At 49.4% G+C, this 19,397-nt stretch overlaps 1 protein-coding gene and 1 pseudogene across 1 annotated transcript; both read left to right on the top strand.

The window, feature by feature from the left end:
• Window positions 1-10,908: 10,908 nt before the first annotated feature.
• Window positions 10,909-11,007, top strand: LOC150010780 (U6 spliceosomal RNA; annotated as a pseudogene).
• Window positions 11,008-16,613: 5,606 nt separating this feature from the next.
• On the top strand, window positions 16,614-17,510 carry LOC150010779 (large ribosomal subunit protein eL29-like). Its single transcript, XM_090279587.1, has one exon. The coding sequence runs from the start codon at window positions 16,657-16,659 to the stop codon at window positions 17,389-17,391; it is 735 nt and encodes a 244-aa protein (XP_090135713.1). The 5' UTR covers window positions 16,614-16,656; the 3' UTR covers window positions 17,392-17,510.
• Window positions 17,511-19,397: the final 1,887 nt, after the last annotated feature.

Here is a 19,397-nt window from a genome sequence, read left to right as displayed (position 1 = left end):
TTCCCATCCCATAAACATGAAACCCGTTTTCCAGAAATGTTGCCATTTTAACGAGATGATTTTCTTCATCTCATAGCTAAAATACCTAACTTTAGATAGAGTAAAATATGTAAGGAGCCATAGGAATATCTATATGTTGGATGACTTTAATGCTACATTTTAAAAAAAGAAAATAAAGTAATAATATGACTCAGTGTTTTTTCTGTGGTTTGTAAAACTTTGAAGACCGTGGCAGCACCAAGATGCTCTCTCACTGGCTTCAGTAAAAATAAACGGCACACGTGGGTACAAGCCTCCTCTGGGACGCGTGCCGTCTCTGCTGGCCCAGCTCATGAGAAAATGAGTCTTGGGTGTTTTTCAGTCTCGGATTACGCCGCAGCCCGGGCACACCGGGGGCTGAGACCTCAGGTAAGGGGGACGTGCGTGCCACGCCTCTTCAGACTGTCCCGGCCGAGGGGCGCCTCGGGAGCATCTCTGCCCAGCTGGCCTTAGGCAGGCACCAGCAGGTCTCACCGAATTGCTGAGGGGGTTCGGATGTGCGGTTCTCAGGACTGGCCAAGGCTGGCCAGAGTGTTCCTTGGAGTCCAGGTTCCGGGGGTTGGGAATGTGAGTTCTATAGAGTCTTGGGGTGATCTTCCTCTGACACTTCTGAGTCACCAGACCGGTTCAGAACCAGGTTTACTTTCCCGCATTCGATTCTTAGAAGCCACTGAGGTTAAGGATCAGGTGCGCTTTGAAGCCACTGGCTGGAAGAAGATCCTTTCCGTGCCAGTGTCTTCTAATGTCTCCCAGAATGTGGAGAGGTGCTAGATTTTTTTCTTAACTGCTTACCAAGTAAACCTGAAAATGAAAAGGAAGAGAAAGACGGGCCTGAGATACTGGGACCCCTGGGGAGCACACTGACCAAGGAGCCTCCGAGCTGAAGGCCTCATGACCGTATTGAGTTGAATGTTGGTGCCCCACTGACGGAGCTGCAGTGAGGTGCACACTGGAGGTGTACTTGCCACTCTTAGCTCTCTGACAAAGGTTGAAGTTATTCTCAAGGGAATCTGCCAGCATCATCCCTGGGTGAACTCCTTTGGGGATTGCTAACCCCAACGGCTAAAGACACTCCACTGATTCCAGACACTCAATCCTGTAAGCCGGGAGGGCAAGCTTGCTGGACTTTCTAAAATGAATCAAAGATAAAGAATGTGACCGTTTTCTTTTTCTGACTTGGGCGTCTATTCTCAATGGACCTCAGCATTGAGGCTTCTTGAGTGTTTACTGAATTAGGCTGGTGTTATTTTTGTCTCTAAATATCAGCAGGTAGCCCTTTAATGTAGTTAGAATAATTTTAATCCAAGTTAGATGGTACGTGGGTATCAGGGCCTGTGTTGGTGGTCGCTGGGCCTTGCGTGGGGGCAACAGGCTGGGAGGAGAGCCGGCTGCCAGGCTTGTACTAACGTAACTGTCTTGGCCCCTGTGTGAGTCAGGGGACTGATATCCACTGAGGGTCTCTCAGCATTGGGGTTTCGGCTTATTTCATCATCCCAGCGCCCTTTATGAGAACTAGTTTGGAGCACAGACTTGACTCAGAACTCCTGGGTTCAAGCCGTAGTTACATGCCACAGCTCTGGGACAGTGGAGAAGTCACATGGCCTTTCCCTTCCTGGCTTCTTCGGTTGTAAAATTGGTGGTGGGGGGGATAACTGAATGGATTCAGATAAGAAGCTTTGACACAAGTGCCTGGCAGAGGCAGTGTTTGAATCCAGGCCCACGAGACATTGAAGCCTTGTTAGCCCCGTGTTTTTAGCACCACCTGGGCTGCGGTGGCCAAGAGGGAGCGGGCTGTCTCAGAACCACTCACCTCTCCCTCCGTCAGGGCATTTATTTGTTTTCTATGAGGTGTCCAAATCCTATGAGGTCATTTCTGTCTCCCAGCGACGTGGAACTAGTATGTAATGGTGTCTATGGTGAAAATCACTTGGAGCCCCGATGCGGGCGGCCCAGACCCCTGGGTTTGGCGTCCGAGGCTTTCCAGAGCAACTCTCCTTCCTCCCTCAGCGTCCGCGTCCCTCCTCCGTGCCCCTCCTGACTTCGATGTCTGCGCTTGCACTCTGTACCCCCTTTTCTGGGTCTGGCCCAGCTTTTTGTGAAACGTCCCCTACTTGGGCCGTACCCCCCTCGGACTTGCCTTTCCCAGAACTCGGGCCAGCCCTGGGTCTGTTTGCCGGGGCCCAGTTTTCCAGCTGTAACATCGTTTGTCATTTCCTAAACAAGACCGGAAGCGCCCTGAGGGTGGTCCGCCGTGACAGCTCTCACCCCCACACGGTCCGGACCTGGGCGCATAGGCGCCCTGGACGGCCGGGAGGCCCTTCACGTCCCCTTGACCTGAGATTTTAATGGTGCCCAGGCTCAACCGACGTGTGTTCACAAAGAAGTATCGATAGTAGCCAACCAGAGTTGCGGGCCAGCTCTCCCACCACCTTTTCCTTGTCATCCCCAGCTGTGTAAGCTTGGGCACGTGTTTCCTCTCTCTGGGCCTTTGTCTCCCCATCTCGGAGACGTGGGTGTTGCCCGCAGCCCCTCGGGGTGGCCTGGATGATTCCGGTGAGCCCGCACTTCTCCCCGTCGTGGTCTCTGCTCTCTCTGTTCCCAGCCCAGCCAGGCAGAAAGGTCTCCGTCCTGGGCCGTGCATTCCTGCAACTCCCATGTGAGCGTGGCCACTTCGCCCTCTGTTCTGTAACACTAGACAAATGTAATCACACGCCAGGGGACAGGATCCAGGGTGGCGGTTATTTTGGGATGTGCAGGAGCCTGTGGGAAAATGCTGGAACATGTCTGAGTCACTCAGGCAAATACCTCTCTTCCCGTGTTCCAGCATGTTTTCAACTCCGAGGCGGCCCAGAACAAAGCTCAGGCCGGCGCGCACGCCCTCTGGGTTGCAGCGTGCCCTTCCTGAGCTGCACTTCCCGTCCCTGGGCTGTGCCTCCACCTCCTCTGAGCTCCGCTCAGGGGCGACGGCCAGGGCTGGACTCGTCCCTTGGAGGCCCTAAGCATGGAAACAAGGGTGGTTCCTCCCCCCCGTATGTAATATGAAAACAATAGTAGGCCACAAGGGAAGTGTCCGGATGATCTGAGTTTGCCATGTTATGCCCTCCATTACGATGGAAACATTAAACATCACATTCCTCCCGTTGTGTGTGCTCGGGCGTGCCTCTGCATTCCTGGTGCCCACTCGGGACCAGAGGGGCCAGGAAGGGCTGCTTCAGTCCCGGGCACCGTGCTGCGCAGGGCGAGGAGGGGCCAGGACCGGCGGCGTGAGCAGGGGGAGAAGCCAGCCCTTGTGCCGTCGCCTCCGGTGGAAGGGAGCGGGAGGCGGCCCTGGGTCACCTGCGTGGGTCCTCGGCAGACTTGGAGCCCAGACAATGAGGGCAGAGTTCCAGGTGCAACTGGAAGCCAGCCTGAAGCAGGTGAGGAGGGGACTGGGAAAAGCATTCCGGGTGGAGGGGTCTTTTCTAGAACATTCCCTTTCCTGTCCTTGTCACTCTAGCCAGAGCTTGGCCACGGTGGCCTGGGTCGGCCTACACGGAGGCTGTGCTTTCTCCACAGCCCTGTTGCTGAGGACGAAGGCCGCCTTCTCTTATCCCAGGGAATCCCATCGCGGGCCCCTGCCTTGTTCCTTTCCGCTTCCTCCCTGTCGGCTAACTGGCTCCTTCCTTCTCCTTCGCCTGCTGAAGTGCAGGCCAGGAAGGAACCTTTCTTGCTTGCGCCTCAGTTTACCGGCTTTACTACCAAACACGCAAAGAGCCAGCTGATGTCAGCCCTGGCGTCCCATGCACCAACCACACTGCCCCCTGCAGTCTGCCCCCACTCCCGTGGGCAAGGGCTGCAGTCACGGCAGGGCTCCTCCCAGGGCCCCTCCCACCACAGCTGCCCGGCTCACCCCCCTGCCCGCAGACTCGGAAACCGTGAGGACCCCCGGCTCCCTTCCTCAGCCCACGGCTCTTATCGCTGCGTGGTCAACTCGGCTAGGTGATCGTACCCAGCTACGTAATCCAGCCCTAGTCTAGGGGTCGCTGTGGAGGTGTTTGGTGGATGTGGTTGACATCCGTAATCTGACTTCAAATAAAGGCGGTGACCCTCGATATTGTGGGGGGGCCTCATCCAATCAGCTGAAGGCCTCACGAGCAAAGCAGGTTTCTCTGCAAAGAAGACTGACTGCAGCATCAGCTCCTGCCTCAGTTTCCAGCCCTCTGGCCTGATCTATAGATTTGCAACTTGCCTGTCCCCACAATTGCGTGAGCTAATTCCTTAAATCTTTTAAAACTACACACACACGTTCCTGTGGAGAACCCTGACTGATACATACTGCTTGCTCTCCCACGGGGTCATGGGCTTCCACTCCCCAGACCTCGTCACCTGCGGGTCTGTGTTTCTGGGACCCTCTTTCTGCTGAACACACACCTTATGTGCGTTGTTGCCGAAGGGCACACCGGAAGGGAACGTTGGCCTGGTGTTCTTCAGGGACCCAGGATTCCAGTCCCAGGGTTCCTTCAGCACCACGTCACTGCCGCAGCCCAAGCCGTCCATGGGTGCACAGAGGCCAGCAGGTGGAGGAGTGGCAGAGCCAGCTGTCACCGTGGGGGCGGGGCGGGGGGCACGCAGCTGCCGCTCAGCCCCAGCCAGTGGTTGCCGGGCGGGGTCCTGGGTCCAATGTTATAAACACTTGCCGGTTTTCAAGAGAAGCCAGAAGTCTGTTTTTGTGAAATCTCTCAATTTTTAAATATTTTTAAATGTTTAAAAACCCCCAGCAGGCCCCACAAAACCCGTCTGCAGGCCGGATTCGGCCCTCGGCTGCCAGTTGGCAAGTTCCAAATCCCGCTGTGCCGCGAATACCTGATTCCGTCTCCAGCCCTTCTGCCCTCCCCTCGGCCCTGGGCCTGGGACAGCGACCGTGGCCGGGGGTTCTTCAGCCCAGCTGCCCCTCACGGGGAGAGAAGGGGCCGCAGGGAGAGGGCCCCGGGCTCCCTGCTCCTACCCCCTCCGCCTTGCTGAACCCCTTTTTCACCATCCCACCCCACCCAAGCCTTCCATGCTCCCACTCCAGGACTGCCAGCAGCCCCGGTGGCGTCCGGTTCAGAGCTGGCCCCCCTTCGAGCGGCCCTGTCCTGGGGCTGCCGCCAGGTCCCCTCACGCACACTGACCGTCGGGTCACTTCGCCCTACCGGCCTGCCCGGAGCACAGGCGTTTGAACAAGGGCAGCGGTCGGTGGCCATCTGCGCTGTTGTCGGGCGGGCGGAGCCCCAACCTCGGCTTCCTCACTCGGGAACTAACTGCGCTCAGGCAGGCTCTTACCCTTTCTGAGCCTCCGTTTCTCCCTCACCGGTGAGAATAAATGTACCTAATTCCACACCCAGTGACACGTTTAATCCTGAGGACAGCTTGCCCACCCGGAGCACTGTGCCTACCAGCGTTCGTGCCACCGGACGACAAGGACAGAGGGGCCAAGGGACAGGTCCGCGGTGTCGGTCCTGCTCTCCAACCGCGAGACGGCACCTGGGCCGAGTCTGGGGAGGGCAGTGGCCCATCGCTCAGTTCCCCTCTCCCCGCCATCCCTATGCGTCTGCTTCCTGCTGCTCACGTCTGGATGACATCTTTGTACAGTGCGTTCTAGGTAGGGACTTCACAGTTGCAAAGGACACGGAACACGGAGATCCCCTCCCCCACCCCGCCCCTCAAAGGATCTCAAGCAACAGGGTTTAGGGCAAATATCTCTGAGGCCTGGAACCCAGGAAACACCCAGGCCAGGCCTTGAGGGGAGCAGAACTGAAGGGCAGCGCAGGAGCAGAGGGACCGTGTCTGCCGTTGGACTACACTGCCAGCTCTGCCTGCGGTCGCTCCGATCTTCTCGCCCACCGGTGATGAGGACCCAGGAATCAGGGCAGGGGGTGCGCTCAGGGGGGCACCCAGTTGGCAGTCTCTGGCCATCCCAGGGAAAACGACCTCCACAAAGGGAGAGCCAGAAGCAGCATGGTGTTGGGAGACACAAAGGAATATAGATGTGGGGGCTGTGGGAGCACACTGACCTTAGTACCCTGGCAGTTGGTACCTAACTATGGCAGTCACCCGTCAGGGTCCCTCATCATGATGTATGTGGAAGGGTACTGATTAAGAGAGAGAGTCCAGCCCTGGCTGGTGAGGCTTGGCAGAGGAGTGCCAGCCTGTGAACAGAGGGGTTGCCGGTTTGGTTCCCCATGAGAACACGTGCCTGGGTTGTGGGCCAGGTACCCTGATGGGGCTGTGAGGAGGGGATTGATCGATGTGTCTCTTGCACTCAATGTTTCTCTCCCTTTCTCCCTCCCTTCCCCTCTCTCTAAAAATTAATAAATATATATATATATTTTAAAGAGAGAGACAGTTCAATTGCAAGCCAAGATACAAAAAGGACACCCCTTTATCCATTTCTAAACAAAACGTAAGCCAATTCAGTCCTAGGTGGTGGCCGTCGGTGCTAGACAGGACAGACCCGAGGTGAGTGCATGCTCAGCCTCACAAAACCACACACATCTGCATGCCATTCTCCCATCGGGACTAGAAGGGGGTGACAGAATAGACAAACCCCCAGCACAAAGGCCCAGGTTGGGAATCAGTCACACGGAAAATCGCAGTGGACAAGTCCCAGGAATAGCTATAACGTGGTTCTCTGTGAGCCATAGATACTATTTTTTTTAAAAGATTTTATTTATTGTTTAGAGAGAGGGGAAGAGAGGGAAAGAAACATCGATGTGTATGCGAGAGCTACATAGATCAGTTGCCTCCTGCAGGCCCCCAACCGGGGACCTGGCCCACAACCCAGGCCTGTGTCTTGACTGGGAATCAAACTGATGACCCTTTGGCTCACAGGCCGGCACCCAGTCCACTGAGCCCCACCTGCTGGGGCGGCCATAGATCCTCACTTCCGATGATCAGCGCGGTGTAGGGGTGAACAGTGGCGTGATCTCTCGGGTCTGAAGGCTTGGGAGCTGATCCCTTGCACCCTGAAGGACCGGATGGGCTGCTTCTGGCTCATAGCTATGTGAGGCCGGGCTCCAGGAAGTCATAGAAGAGTCTTCAGAAAGGGTGGCAATTACACTGGTAGCAGGAAAATGACATAGTTTTCAAAGACCTCATCACCTACCTCCTCCTTCAGCCCCTCCCTAGAGGTATGGCTTCTGTGTACTCCCCACTTTGGCTTCCACGGACTCTCCGTGGTCACGTGGTCTCTTTACACACGGTCTCATGTGAATCTTAGTTTCCTCTTCTGCTCTTCACTGTTGCATTCTCTACATGCCTGTTTTTTTTAAACTTCAGCCTTACTGATATATAATTCACATACCATACAATTGATCGATGTAAAGCGTATCATTTAATGATTTTGAGTATATTTACGGAGTTGTGCAACCATAATCGCAATCAGTTTTAGAACATTTTCATCATCCCTAAAAAGAAACCCCATACTCATTAGCATTTACTCCACATTTTTCCCTCGCCCTCCTGCACCCCCAGCCCTTGGAAACCACTAATTCACTTTGTCTCTCTATCTTTGCCTGTTCTGGGTATTTCATGTAAATGGAATCATATAATACACAGTCCTTTGTTGACTGGCTTCTTTTACTTCGTGTAATGTTTTCAAGGCTCATCCGTGTTGTTGCCTGTATCAGGGCTTCACTCCTGTTTATTGCTGAATACACATAGAGTGTGTATGTATCATATTTTATTTACCCACTTATCAGTGTATGACATTTGGGTTGTTTCTACTTTTTGACTATTGCTGCTATGAATATTTGTGTACAATTTTTTCATGTGGACATATGTTTTCACTTTACTTGGTTGTGTACCTAGCAGTGGAATTGCTGGATCATATGGTAACTCTGTTTAACTTTTTGAGGATCTGCCAGACTGTCTTCCAAAGTGCACACCATTTTAAATTTCTTTTTTTTAAAGAGTTTATTTTTTATTTACTTTTAGAGAGGGGGAAGGGAAGAAGAAAGAGAAGGAGAGGAACATTAATCAGTTGCCTCTTGCACGCTACCAGCTGGGGACCTGGCCCACAACCCACGCATGTGCCCTGACTGGGAATCAAACTGGCGACCTTTTGGTTCACAGACCAGTGCTCAATCCACTGAGTCATACCAGCCAGGGCACCAGTTTACATTCTTACCAGTAGGATAGAAAGATCCCAATTTCTCCATATTTCATTTTCTATATGTCTTAGTTAAAATGTTTACGACCATCAATTTAACTGAAGCTCATCTTTTAGCGCCTGGTGGCATAGTTCACTGACTAGCTCATGGACTATGTCTGCCTTGGGCCAGTTTCTCACCCCCGGTTCAATCAGCTGGGGCCAGAGTGATGAAGCTGAGTAATGTGATTCCACACGTGACTACAAAATGCTCATCCTTCAGCGGAGCCTCTGAGGAAGAGACGAGGTCCGAACGTGATTCCCTGAAGGCAGAGAACTTGAGGGTGATACCAGCTTCATCCCAGGGCCTTGTGCACAAAGAGGGCAACAGACCAAAGAAAGATAATGGCATTGAACTTGGGGACTATAAATGAGACGAATTAGGAGAGCTTGTACTTAGTTTGATCTGCTTCAACCACATGCGGTCAGGTCTCTAACTTTCCAACTCATTCCCTGGAGCACCTGCACACCTGTACGGACAAGAAATCCCATGTCTCCATTTCAAGGCCTCTCCCTTCCGCCCTGAAATGTCCAGGAGCCTCAGGGACGCACTCACCCGGGTCAGTGGGAGTCACTCTCGCTGCAGGCGCTGGTGCAGGGAACAGGAAAAGCAGCTGTTCACCGCTGCTTCGAGGCACCCTCAGCGTTGCTGTTGACCACGGCCTCTCCTTGTTGAACGGACACTTGCTCTTTTTGCAGAGGCCTGGCCTGGGTCCCTACGGCCACCGCCGGGCGCCGCCTTCCACGCTCTCAGTTCCAAGCTCCCTAGGACCATCCCGACATGTCCAGCAGTTGGGTCCCGAGCTTCCTCCTCAGCCACACCCTGTTCAGAAAACAGCACATGGTCCCCACGTAGACTCAGCAGAGGCCCAAGGCCCAGGAATGGTGAACGCGGACCTTCCCAGGTCATCGGGTTGCAAACTCACACACCTGTTAGTACAGAGACCAACGGTTTACGTAGCGTGAAGAATACGGCTGCTGAGAGGCCTAGCAGGAGGCTGGGCAAGACACATTCTGCGAACAGAGGCGCCTGCAAACCCACGGCCTTCGTCAGGCGGCAAAACCAGAAGGCGCCCCGAGGAGCCTTCCACTCCGCTGCGCGCTGCCCTGTGACGTTCCCTTCCAGGTGATGCGAGGAGGTGTTTATCGTTCTAACAGCGCTCTTCTGAACACTTTCGCCTGAACAATCTTTTTTTTTTTTTAACAAGGTTACTTTATTTTATTTTACTATTTTATTTTATTTTTATTTATCTGTTTTTAGAGTGAGGGGAAAGGAGAAAGAGAGGGAGAGAAACATCACTGTGTGGGTGCCTCTCACGCGCCCCCAACTGGGGACCTGACGTGCAACCGAGTCATGTGCCCTGACTGGGAATCGAACCAGCGACACTTGGCTCGCAGGCCGACGCTCAATCCACTGAGCCACAGCAGCCAGGGCCGCCTGAATGATCTTAGCCAACTTTAACAGAACAGAGCCGAATACAGTCCACTAGTTTTCACTTGTGGACATTCGCCCTTGAACCTCCAGGCATGTGCTCCCTTGAATCCTCACTAAGCTCCTTGACCCCTCCCCAACCCACCCTCACACCCCCGTACCCCCCCCCCCCCACTCCCGGGGTCTCCAGTTCAGATCTCTTTCACAGAATTTTTCCTCAGGGACTTCGGTATTCTTTTTTGCCAAAAGATCCTTCATCTATCCCAAAAGGTTTTCCTGTCTTTGAACCTCAAAGAGAGAGAGGGCGGGGACCTGGAAACTTGGCCCCAGGAGGTGGCCTGACTGTCAGACAAGTTTATACTCCTTCTGCTGGGCAACCATGCACATCAAGAGGTATTAAGGGAGGGGCAGCCTCTATTAACTCTTTAAAAAAGCTTTATGCCCCTTTCCACCCAGGGCCACAAGTGCCTGCTTGCCCTACATGTTCAAACCTAAAAGAACCCACTCAGAGAATAATGAAAATCCTAAGATGACTCTGGGTCCACCCTTGGACCTAGAAGCAGCTGGAATAATGTAGAAATTCCTCTCAATAGGTGAATAGTTATATCAAAACATTTTGAGATAATTTTGATGAATTATTGGGTCACAAAGTTCTTTCAGACAAAAAGATCATTATTTCAAATACATTTTAAACCCTCAGGAATAAAAAATAGTAAAAATACGGTAATTCATCCATTTTGTTCATTATATTTCACCCTAATGATCAAGATACCAGAGAAAACGTAGTTTAAACATAGAGACATTCCATAATCATTTCATGAACAGTTTTAAGGATAAAGTTTCTTAGACTGACAAGGAGGAGAGAGGGAAGGAGGAGGTGGAGGGAAGGGAGGCAGGCAGGGAAGGATTCAAGGAGGAAGATAGGAAGGGAGGGGGGGGGGAATGAGTGGCTGAAACGATTGATTTTCAATAAACGTGATATTTCTTATAACACATTGGAAAGTTAAGTTCAAGATATTTCTTAGGCGCTAAGGGTTCACCAAAGCTATGGGCAGGTCTGAAGCCCCCAGGGGGATTAGTTTATGAGGATAAGGTTAAGGCCAGCAGTCCTTGGCCTTGGTGGCCCTGAAATCCTGGCTCTCCATTGCAGCAGCGTCAGTAACGCACTGTGTGTTTTAGCAAACCGCTTCCCCTTGGCTTCGTGAAATCCAGCTTTTGTTTGATTGTTAATTGAGGACTCAATCCCTCAAATTATTAAAACCTGAGGCGAGTGCTTGCTTCGGCAGCACCTATACCATACTGAAATTGGAACGATATAGCGAAGATTAGCAGGGATGACACACAAATTCGTGAAGTGTTCCATATTTAAAATAAATAAAATAAAATAAAGTCTGAGATGAGGGATTTCACCTTATTGACCAAAAGGGGGCGACTCCTGACTGTGCCTTCCATTTTTACCCCCCCCATCCCCCCAGCCCCAAGAATTCTTTCCCTGCTTCCTCAGGAAGTCATTCCTGTGAATTACAGGACCCATTTCAGAATGAATTACTTCTTTTATTATTTCTTATTTCATATTATATTATTGATGCACTAACAAAAACTAAGGCCTTATTTGAAAACCAAATAAAGGAAGCAAATGCAGGAGGTAGTGCCATGGAAGAGAGCCATGAATTCATTCACTCATTCCATGAATAAATGCCACATCCCTGTTTTCTATCATTGGGGAGATATGTGTATCAGGAATAAACTAATTCACAATCTGATTAGAATTTCCTTCTAATTATGGAAATTAAGGGTCTCTGTCCAGAGCCTAACTGCCTGTCAGAAACAAAAAGAAATCTTACCATCATCCAGAGCTTCAAATTATATCTATATTTCATACATGATGTCTAGTACCTAATAAATAACAGAGCTTCAAAATAGATTACAAAACTGACAGAAATAAAAAGAAATAGACAAATTCATGAGAAAAATTGACATAGTGGAGACATTTAAATTTTTTGATTTTTAGAGAGAGAGGAAGGGGGAGAGAGAGAGAGAGAAACATCGATTTGTTGTTCCATTTATTTATGCATTCACTGGTTGATTCTTGTATGTGCCCTGACTGGGGATTGAACCTACAACTTTGGCATATCGGGATGACACTCCAACCAACAGGGCCATCAGTGGAGCCATTTTAAAATAGAGCCAGGGTGATACTATTGTAATAAATATCTGGTATCAGATGCGTACTAGATTTATTGGGGTGATTGCTTCATCAGTTATATAAATGTCTAATCACTGGGGTGTACACCTGAAATGAATGTAATATTGTATGTCAACTAATTGAAAAAGAAAATTTATTTTTGTAATAGTTTTCTTTTTCATTTTTAAGGATCTTATTTATTTTTAGAGAGAGGGGTAGGGAGGGAGAAAGAGTGGAACAGAAACATCAATGTGTGGTTCCCTCTTGCATGCCCCCAACTGGGGACCTGGCCCACAACCCAGGCCTGTGCCCTGACTGGGAATTTGAACCGGTGACCCTGTGGTCCACAGGCCAGCACTCAATCCACTGAGCCACACCAGCCAGGGCCAAAAAATTATTTTAGAAAAGAAAATAAAATAGATCCAGAGGGAATTGCTTGCTCATATTGCCCCTTGAACCTTTGGAATATTTCGACTGGGCAAAATAACCTTTGCACTGGGACAAAGTAACATGTCCGACAAACAACTATTCATAAAGCTAACAGGAAGGCAGACACCCTGACAACAAGGACGAACGATTATGGACGTTCTTTAGAATCAGTAACCAGCCATGGATATAACGAAAGAGTAACTGAACTGGTTCACGCCTGTAGAAAGTTCTGCTGGCCATGTAATTACCTCCCTTTTCCTGTAACTCCATAAAATGTACCCTCCTCAGCTCTTCCACTTTTCTGGCTGCGTCCTTCCAGTTGTCCTGAGGGCTCCTCTTCCTCCACCTCTCCTTTCAGAGCGGGCCTTCTTCTGGGTCCGGATTAGCTTTCCTTCTCCAGAGTTCTTCCTCCCTTTCTCGTTCCTTTCCAGGCGCTCATTGTCCCACGCGGCCCCAACCACCGGCTCTGTGCTCATAGGTTCCAACTTTATATTATAATCTGCCCGGCCTCCTTGCGGACCCCTTCATCGACGGGACAGCTCTGCCTGGGTGGCCCAGAGGGACCTCAGAGTCACTGTGTGTAAATTTGGACTCACTGTTTCCTCCCTTGAACTTGCTCCTCTTCTGATGTTTTTTACTTCAGCATAGGATGCCACCTGCCTCCCCAACCCAGAAACCGGGCCTCATACTCAGTGACCGTCCCTGTCAACCAAACACCAAACATAAAAGAATTGAAAATAATTTCTTTATATACCAAATACCCAGTGTTTCACTTTCCAAGTATCTCTTAATCTTTTCTTTTTCCCTCCTGCCATTATCATCATTCCTGGGGTCATTCAAACAAGCCCCCTGAGTGGGCTTTTCACCTTCGGTTTTCCAACCACCCCCTCCCCCGTTCCCAGGTGCTCTTTTTCTTCCTCCTCTTTGAAAGACACGTCGTTTTCGTACTTTTATTTGTGCACAAAGACTCACACCGCTATAAAAGTGGAGGCTGGACTGCTTTGATATAAATATAAACTTCTGTTACTTTTAAGCTTTTTTAGGCAAAATTTTGTACGTGCATTAAGGCAAACAGACTATTATAATGGCCCTGTGTTGCCGTCCTTCCGGCCCCAGCAATCATCCACGCAGGCCAGGCTTGCCGCATCCCTATTCCAATCTATACCCCATCACATGATATTTTGAAGCATATCTCATATATCCTATCATTTCATTCACAGATATTAGTATTTAAGTCTAAAAGATAGATTTTTAAAATATGCCTAAAACAAATTGAAAATGATTTCTTAATATTATTAAATATCTATTTTTCAGATTTCTAACTTCCTCATAAATATCATGAGTTTTTAAAATTTAGGATCTAAATAAGATCTATACATTGTGATTGGTTGCTACATCTTTAAATGTCTTTTAATTTATTGGTTCTCCTTCTATCTCTTTATTTTCCTTGCATTTATTTGCTGAAAGTGAAAAAGAAACACATCGCCTGTTCTGTAGTTTGCCACAGTCTGGCTTTTGCTGATTGCATGCCCATGGTGTCATTTAACTAGACCCTCACTCAGTCTTCTGTATTTCCCATGTACTGGCATGGACTTCGAGAATGTGTTAGTCAGGTTGGGTTGCCGTGACAAAATACCATAGACTGAGTGGTTTAAACAGCAGAAATTTATTTCTCACAGTTCCAGAGGCTGGGAAGTCCAAGATCAGTTGCCAGCTTGGCTACATTCTATGAGAAGCCTTTTCCTGGCTTCCGGACAACTGACTTATTGCTGTGTCTTCACATGGTGGACGGAGAGCTCTGGTCTCTTCCTCTTCTTACAAAGACACGAATGCCATGATGGGCCCCCACCCTCATGACTTCATCTTAACTTAAGTATCTCTCCAAGGCCCCACCTCCAAATACCATCACATTGGAGGTTAGGGCTGCCACACAGGATTCTGGGGTCATACACATTCAGCCCATAACAAAGAATATTGGATTTTTTAAAAAACAAGTTGAATCATTGTATGAGACTCTTAATATAATGGGTCTTAGGTTCATTGGTTTTCCTTATCAGTTTAAACTTTCTAGAAAAGTGTTTCTAAATCCAATTATATCCTCCCCCTACTTAAAACCCATCAGCAATTCCCTTATTTTTCTTAGGCTAAAGTTCAAAGGAGTTATCTTGCAATTATTTCCTGGCCACTGTGATTGGCCCTGGGGAGCATGTGGCCCAATCTGGGTCAGTTGGAGCCCTTTACCCGGTTTTTCTGCTGGAGTTGCTGGAATTTTCTTTTTTTTTTTTTTTTTGCTGTGGAATGAGCCTATGTGAGGCTCAGAGGCGTTTCTCTGGAAGTTCTCTTGTTTTCATGAAAGGACTTCTGCTAGCACAGCAGTTCTTGAACCTGGCTGCACAACCGGAGAGATTTCGAAACAACACACAAGCCCAACAGAGAAGCCAGACGCAAAAAGCCACGTACTGTATGGTTTTATTTATGTGAAATGTTCAGTGTAGGCAAATTCAGAGTAAATTGGTGGTTGCCAGGGGCTAGGGATAAAGAGGAATGGGGAGTGATTGCTGATGAGTCTCAGGTTTCTCTTGGGGGATGATGAAAATGAGCTGGAATTAGATGTTGTCATAGTTGCACGACTTTGTGACTATACTAAAACCACTAAATTGTACGTGTTAAAAAGGTGCATTTTATGGTACGTGAAGTACATCTCAATTAAAAAATATATTCTATCCCAGACTCCCTCCAGACCAATTAACTTAAAATCTCTGTGGCTGGGACCCAGGCACTGACAATTTTGCAGAACTCCCCAGGTTATCCTACTGAGCAGCCGGGCTTGAGAACCACTGCTGGAGTCACGTGACTGCCTGGATGCCTGGTCTCCAGAACCATGAGAACCTTTTCACTTCTCCCCAAGAAGTGGAGAAACTGGGGAGAGAGGTTTTGTGTGCGTGCTCAAGTGGGTCTCTGTCTCTCACCCATTCTATGTCTCTCTTCTCTTTCTAGGCCAGTTCATCAGGGAAGGTATTAAGAAGCCCAGTTAATGGACTGAAATCCAGACATTGAAGTCCTAACCCCCAATGTAACTAACTGTGTTTGGGCATAGGGCCTTAAAGAGATCATTCAGGTTAAGTGAGGTAATAAAAATGGGGTCCTGTCCTCACAAGAAGAGAAAGAGACACCAGGGATGTGCTCACACAGAGCAAAGGCCGTGTAGAGGGCACAGAGGGAAGGCCGTCCTCTGCAAGCCAAGGAGAGAGGCCACAGAGGGATCCAAACCTGCTGGCACCTTGGGCTTGGACGTCCGGTCTCCAGAACCATGAGAAAAAAAGTTCCCGTTGTTCAAACCACCAGCCTTTGATATTTGTTATGGAACCCGACTAACACAGTCTCCAATCCGGTTGTTTCTGCAGCAGAGCAAGAGGTGGACAATCACATTTATAAATCGTGACAATTTTGTCTTGGCTTTTCTAATTGTCATACCTCCTTTTTTTTTAACCGACAGACCTCATTTTATGGAGCTGCACTTTAATGCACTTCACAGATATTGCTCTTGTGACAAATTGAAGGCAAAAAGATTGACTCGCATTATTGAGAAATTCGCATTGGGACAGTGGTCTGGAATCGAACCTGCAGTATCTCTGAGGTATTTCTATATTGTGTTATTGCATTATCTAGAACCTCCAGAAAAACGCTGAATAATGTCAGGAATAACAGACTTCCTTGTCCTCTTTCTTGACTTAACGAGACTGCCTCTAGTATTTCATGGATAAATATGTTTGCTTTTCATTTCCGAGTTCTGTCTCAATCCACTCAGGCTGCTAAAACAAAACAGCACAGACTAGACAGCTGCTAATCAATAAAGATTTGTTCCTCGCAGTTCTAGAGGCTGGAGCTCAGAGTGCCAGCGCAGCGGGGTGCGATCTTTCTTGTGGGTTGCAGACTTCTTGCATATCCTCACAGGATGGAAAGGGCTAGAGAACTTTCTAGAGCCTCTTTTATAAGGGCACTAGTCCCACTTGGGAGGGCCCCACCCTCATGATTTAAGCACTTCCCCAAAGCCCCGCCTACTGATCCGTTACCTTTGGGGGTTAGGATTTCCACACATGAATTTCGGGAGGACACAAACATTCAGACTGCAGCAGACACCTTTCTTCAGAGTAGTCGGCCTTCACACACGATGCTGACCTAGGAGCCTCTCCGTGGTTTTCTCCACGCGCTCACTCCGCGATGAACAAAATGAGCTGCAGCCTCCTTTCCAGACTCGCCGTTCGTTCCCGCTCCACGCCTTTGCATACCATTTCTTCCTCCCAGCAATGCCCTCTCCACCCCTCAAATGTTGGCGGCTTAAAAGGAACCAGATGATCTCTTCCGGTCCCACGCGCTTCGGGACTCGCGGGCTTGGGTGCAGAGATGGCCAAGTCCAAGAACCACACCACGCATAACCAGTCCCGAAAATGGCACAGAAACGGCATCAAGAAGCCCCGATCACAAAGATATGAATCTCTTAAGGGGGTAGACCCCAAGTTCCTCAGGAACATGCGCTTCGCCAAGAAGCACAACAAGAAAGGCCTGAAGAAGATGCTGGCCAACAACGCCAAGGCCATGAGCGCACGTGCTGAGGCTATCAAGGCCCTGGTGAAGCCCAAGGAGGTCAAGCCCAATATCCCGAAGGGTGGCAGCCGCAAGCTCAGCCGACTTGCTTACATCGCTCACCCAAAGCTTGGGAAACGGGCTCATGCCCGCATCGCCAAGGGTCTCCGGCTCTGCCGGCCAAAGGCCACGGATCCAGCCAAACTCCAGGCTCCAACCAAGCCCCAGACTCAGGTCAAGTCCCAGGGTCAGGCCAAGGCCCTGGCTCAGGCCAAGACTAAGGCTCAGGCCAAGGCTAAGGCTCAGGCTCAGACCAAGTCCCAGGCTCAGGCCAAGTCCCAGGCTCAGGCCAAGGCTAAGGCTAAGGCTAAGGCTCAGGCCAAGCCCCAGGCTCAGGCCAAGCCCCAGGCTCAGGCCAAGTCCCAGGCTCAGGCCAAGCCGCAGGCTCAGGCCAAGCCCCAGGCTCAGGCCAAGCCCCAGGTTGCAGCCCCAGCTCGGGCTCCAGCTCAGTCTCAGGCTCCCAAAGGAGCCCCGGCCCCTGCGAAGGCTCCATAGTAGAGGCCTCTGTCTGCCAGTACGAGGACAGAAGGACTGGTGTGTCCCCCTGGGCTGCTGTCTGCATGGGGCTGGTGTCCTGTGGTGCTTGTGCAAATAAACCTGAGGCAGGAAAAAAAAAAAAAAAAAAAGGAACCAGATGAAATGTTAATTCCTCTTTAGACTTGAGATATAGGAAAGGCGAATCCTACCTCTCTTCGCATTCGGGAGAATGTCAGCGGAACCGAGCGCATTCCCCGTCTCCTCTTCCTTTAATCGCTCCCTTCCACGGAGGAGCCGGACGGTCTGCTTGACCGCTCTCACCAGTGGGTGGTGTGGTCAGAAAGGCAGGGTCTCAGGTCCCACCCTTCTTTCACTTCCCAAGTTCAGATTTGGGTGGTTAACACCCCCTTACGGGCCACCCTCCTGGAGGAGGGGTAAGCAGTGATCTGTTAATGCCTCCACCGTGACTGGATGGGTAGGTCCAGTGACCCTTGTCTTGTGGGTCCTGACCCACTCATTTCAGTGCAGAGAGAGGATGACCCCATCTCCCTTGGACCTAGGTGTGGCCCAGGTTCAAATCCAGCTTTTACTGGAGCTTTGCAGGAAGGTCGGTTTTTGGTTTCCCGTGTGACTGGAGATCCTTGGACATCTGTTGGTGTGCATCCTGGAGTGGGGGTGACTGTTACTGACTCACTGGGCGCTCTCATCAGATATTTGCCTGATAAATGGCTGAACTGATTGAGTACTCCAGCTTTTCCCTCTAGTTATCACTACTGGTTACTGAATACTTTCCGTGGGCCAGACACTATAATCTCACTGCATCTTCCCCAAAACCTTATCAAATATGTATCATTATTTCCATTTTACAGAAGAGGAAATCCTATATATCACTATCATATTAACGATCCCAAAGCAAGTCTCTGCTTTAACAAGTAGCAGCCCCCCATCCCTCTCAAAATCTGTCCCCAGTCTCCGGTCAGCCTGAAACCAGAAAAGCCAGCGTTCGTGCTGACTGTCACTACCAGAACCAATAAGCAGAGACAGGGATTGAATCTTTACGGGCACCTTATCCAGCTGGTTGATGATCAGAGAAGATGGGGCTGGGGTGGGGGGTTATGTACCCTAACAGACCATCTTAAATTCCATCTTAAAGTGACCCTTTTTATAAGGAGAAGAAAAGTGTGGGTAAGGGGTTTGAAATTCAGGGGAAAAGTCAATCAGATAAAAAGATGCAGCGTTCTTTCATCTGTGTCCTGGGCGGTGGTTTATCTGCGTCCTGGGCAGTAGTCTTTATCTATGTCCTGCATGGTTGACAGGTGGTCACCTCACCCTGAGGCACAGTGGCTCAGATGCCATCTTGATTGCTTGCCGTCCTCCTGAGGCACAAAGATGGGACTGCTTGTGGTCACTTAGAATCAAGGTGGGTCATACTGATGGGGGACTCAAATGTTGGAAAAGTTTTAGTTTCAGGTAATAGCTGATAAACTTAGTAATCAACATATGTAAAAAGCTATTGCTTCGGGAAGTGAAGTTAATTATAAAGTTATATATATATATATATATATATATATATATATATATATATATATATTGTTTTCAAAATATAAGCAATTATGCCCTGGTCAGGTGACTCAGTTGGTTGGAGTGTTGTCCTGTGCACTAAAAAGTTGTGGGTTCGATTCTCTCTTACACTGATCTCTCTCTCTCCCCACTTTCCTCTCTCTCTAAAATCCATAAGCATATCTTTGGATGAGGATTTAAAAAACTATATATCTGCAATTATGTGCATAGATTCCTCTCTCTCCCTATTCAATACTATATGAAATTTCTCCACCTTGCTTTTTAAATTTTCTTTTTTTTTTTATTATGGCAAAATATACATAACAAAGTTTACCATCTTAATCATTTTTTAAAACAGATTTTATTTATTTATTTTTAGAGAGAGAAGGGAGAGAGAAAGAGCAGGGAGAAGCATCACTGTGTGGTTGCCTCTGTTTCACCCCAAACCGGGGACCTGGCCCACA

Source organism: Furipterus horrens, unplaced genomic scaffold (genome assembly GCF_987537825.1).
Source record: "Furipterus horrens unplaced genomic scaffold, mFurHor1.1.pri manual_scaffold_5, whole genome shotgun sequence".
In the NCBI taxonomy this organism is placed as follows: domain Eukaryota; kingdom Metazoa; phylum Chordata; class Mammalia; order Chiroptera; family Furipteridae; genus Furipterus; species Furipterus horrens.
This window is presented reverse-complemented; position numbering and strand designations above follow the sequence as displayed.

Excerpts from the sequence above, each read along its gene's own strand:
- LOC150010779 (XM_090279587.1), top strand. The coding sequence starts at position 16,657 with ATGGCCAAGTCCAAGAACCACACCACGCATAACCAGTCCCGAAAATGG.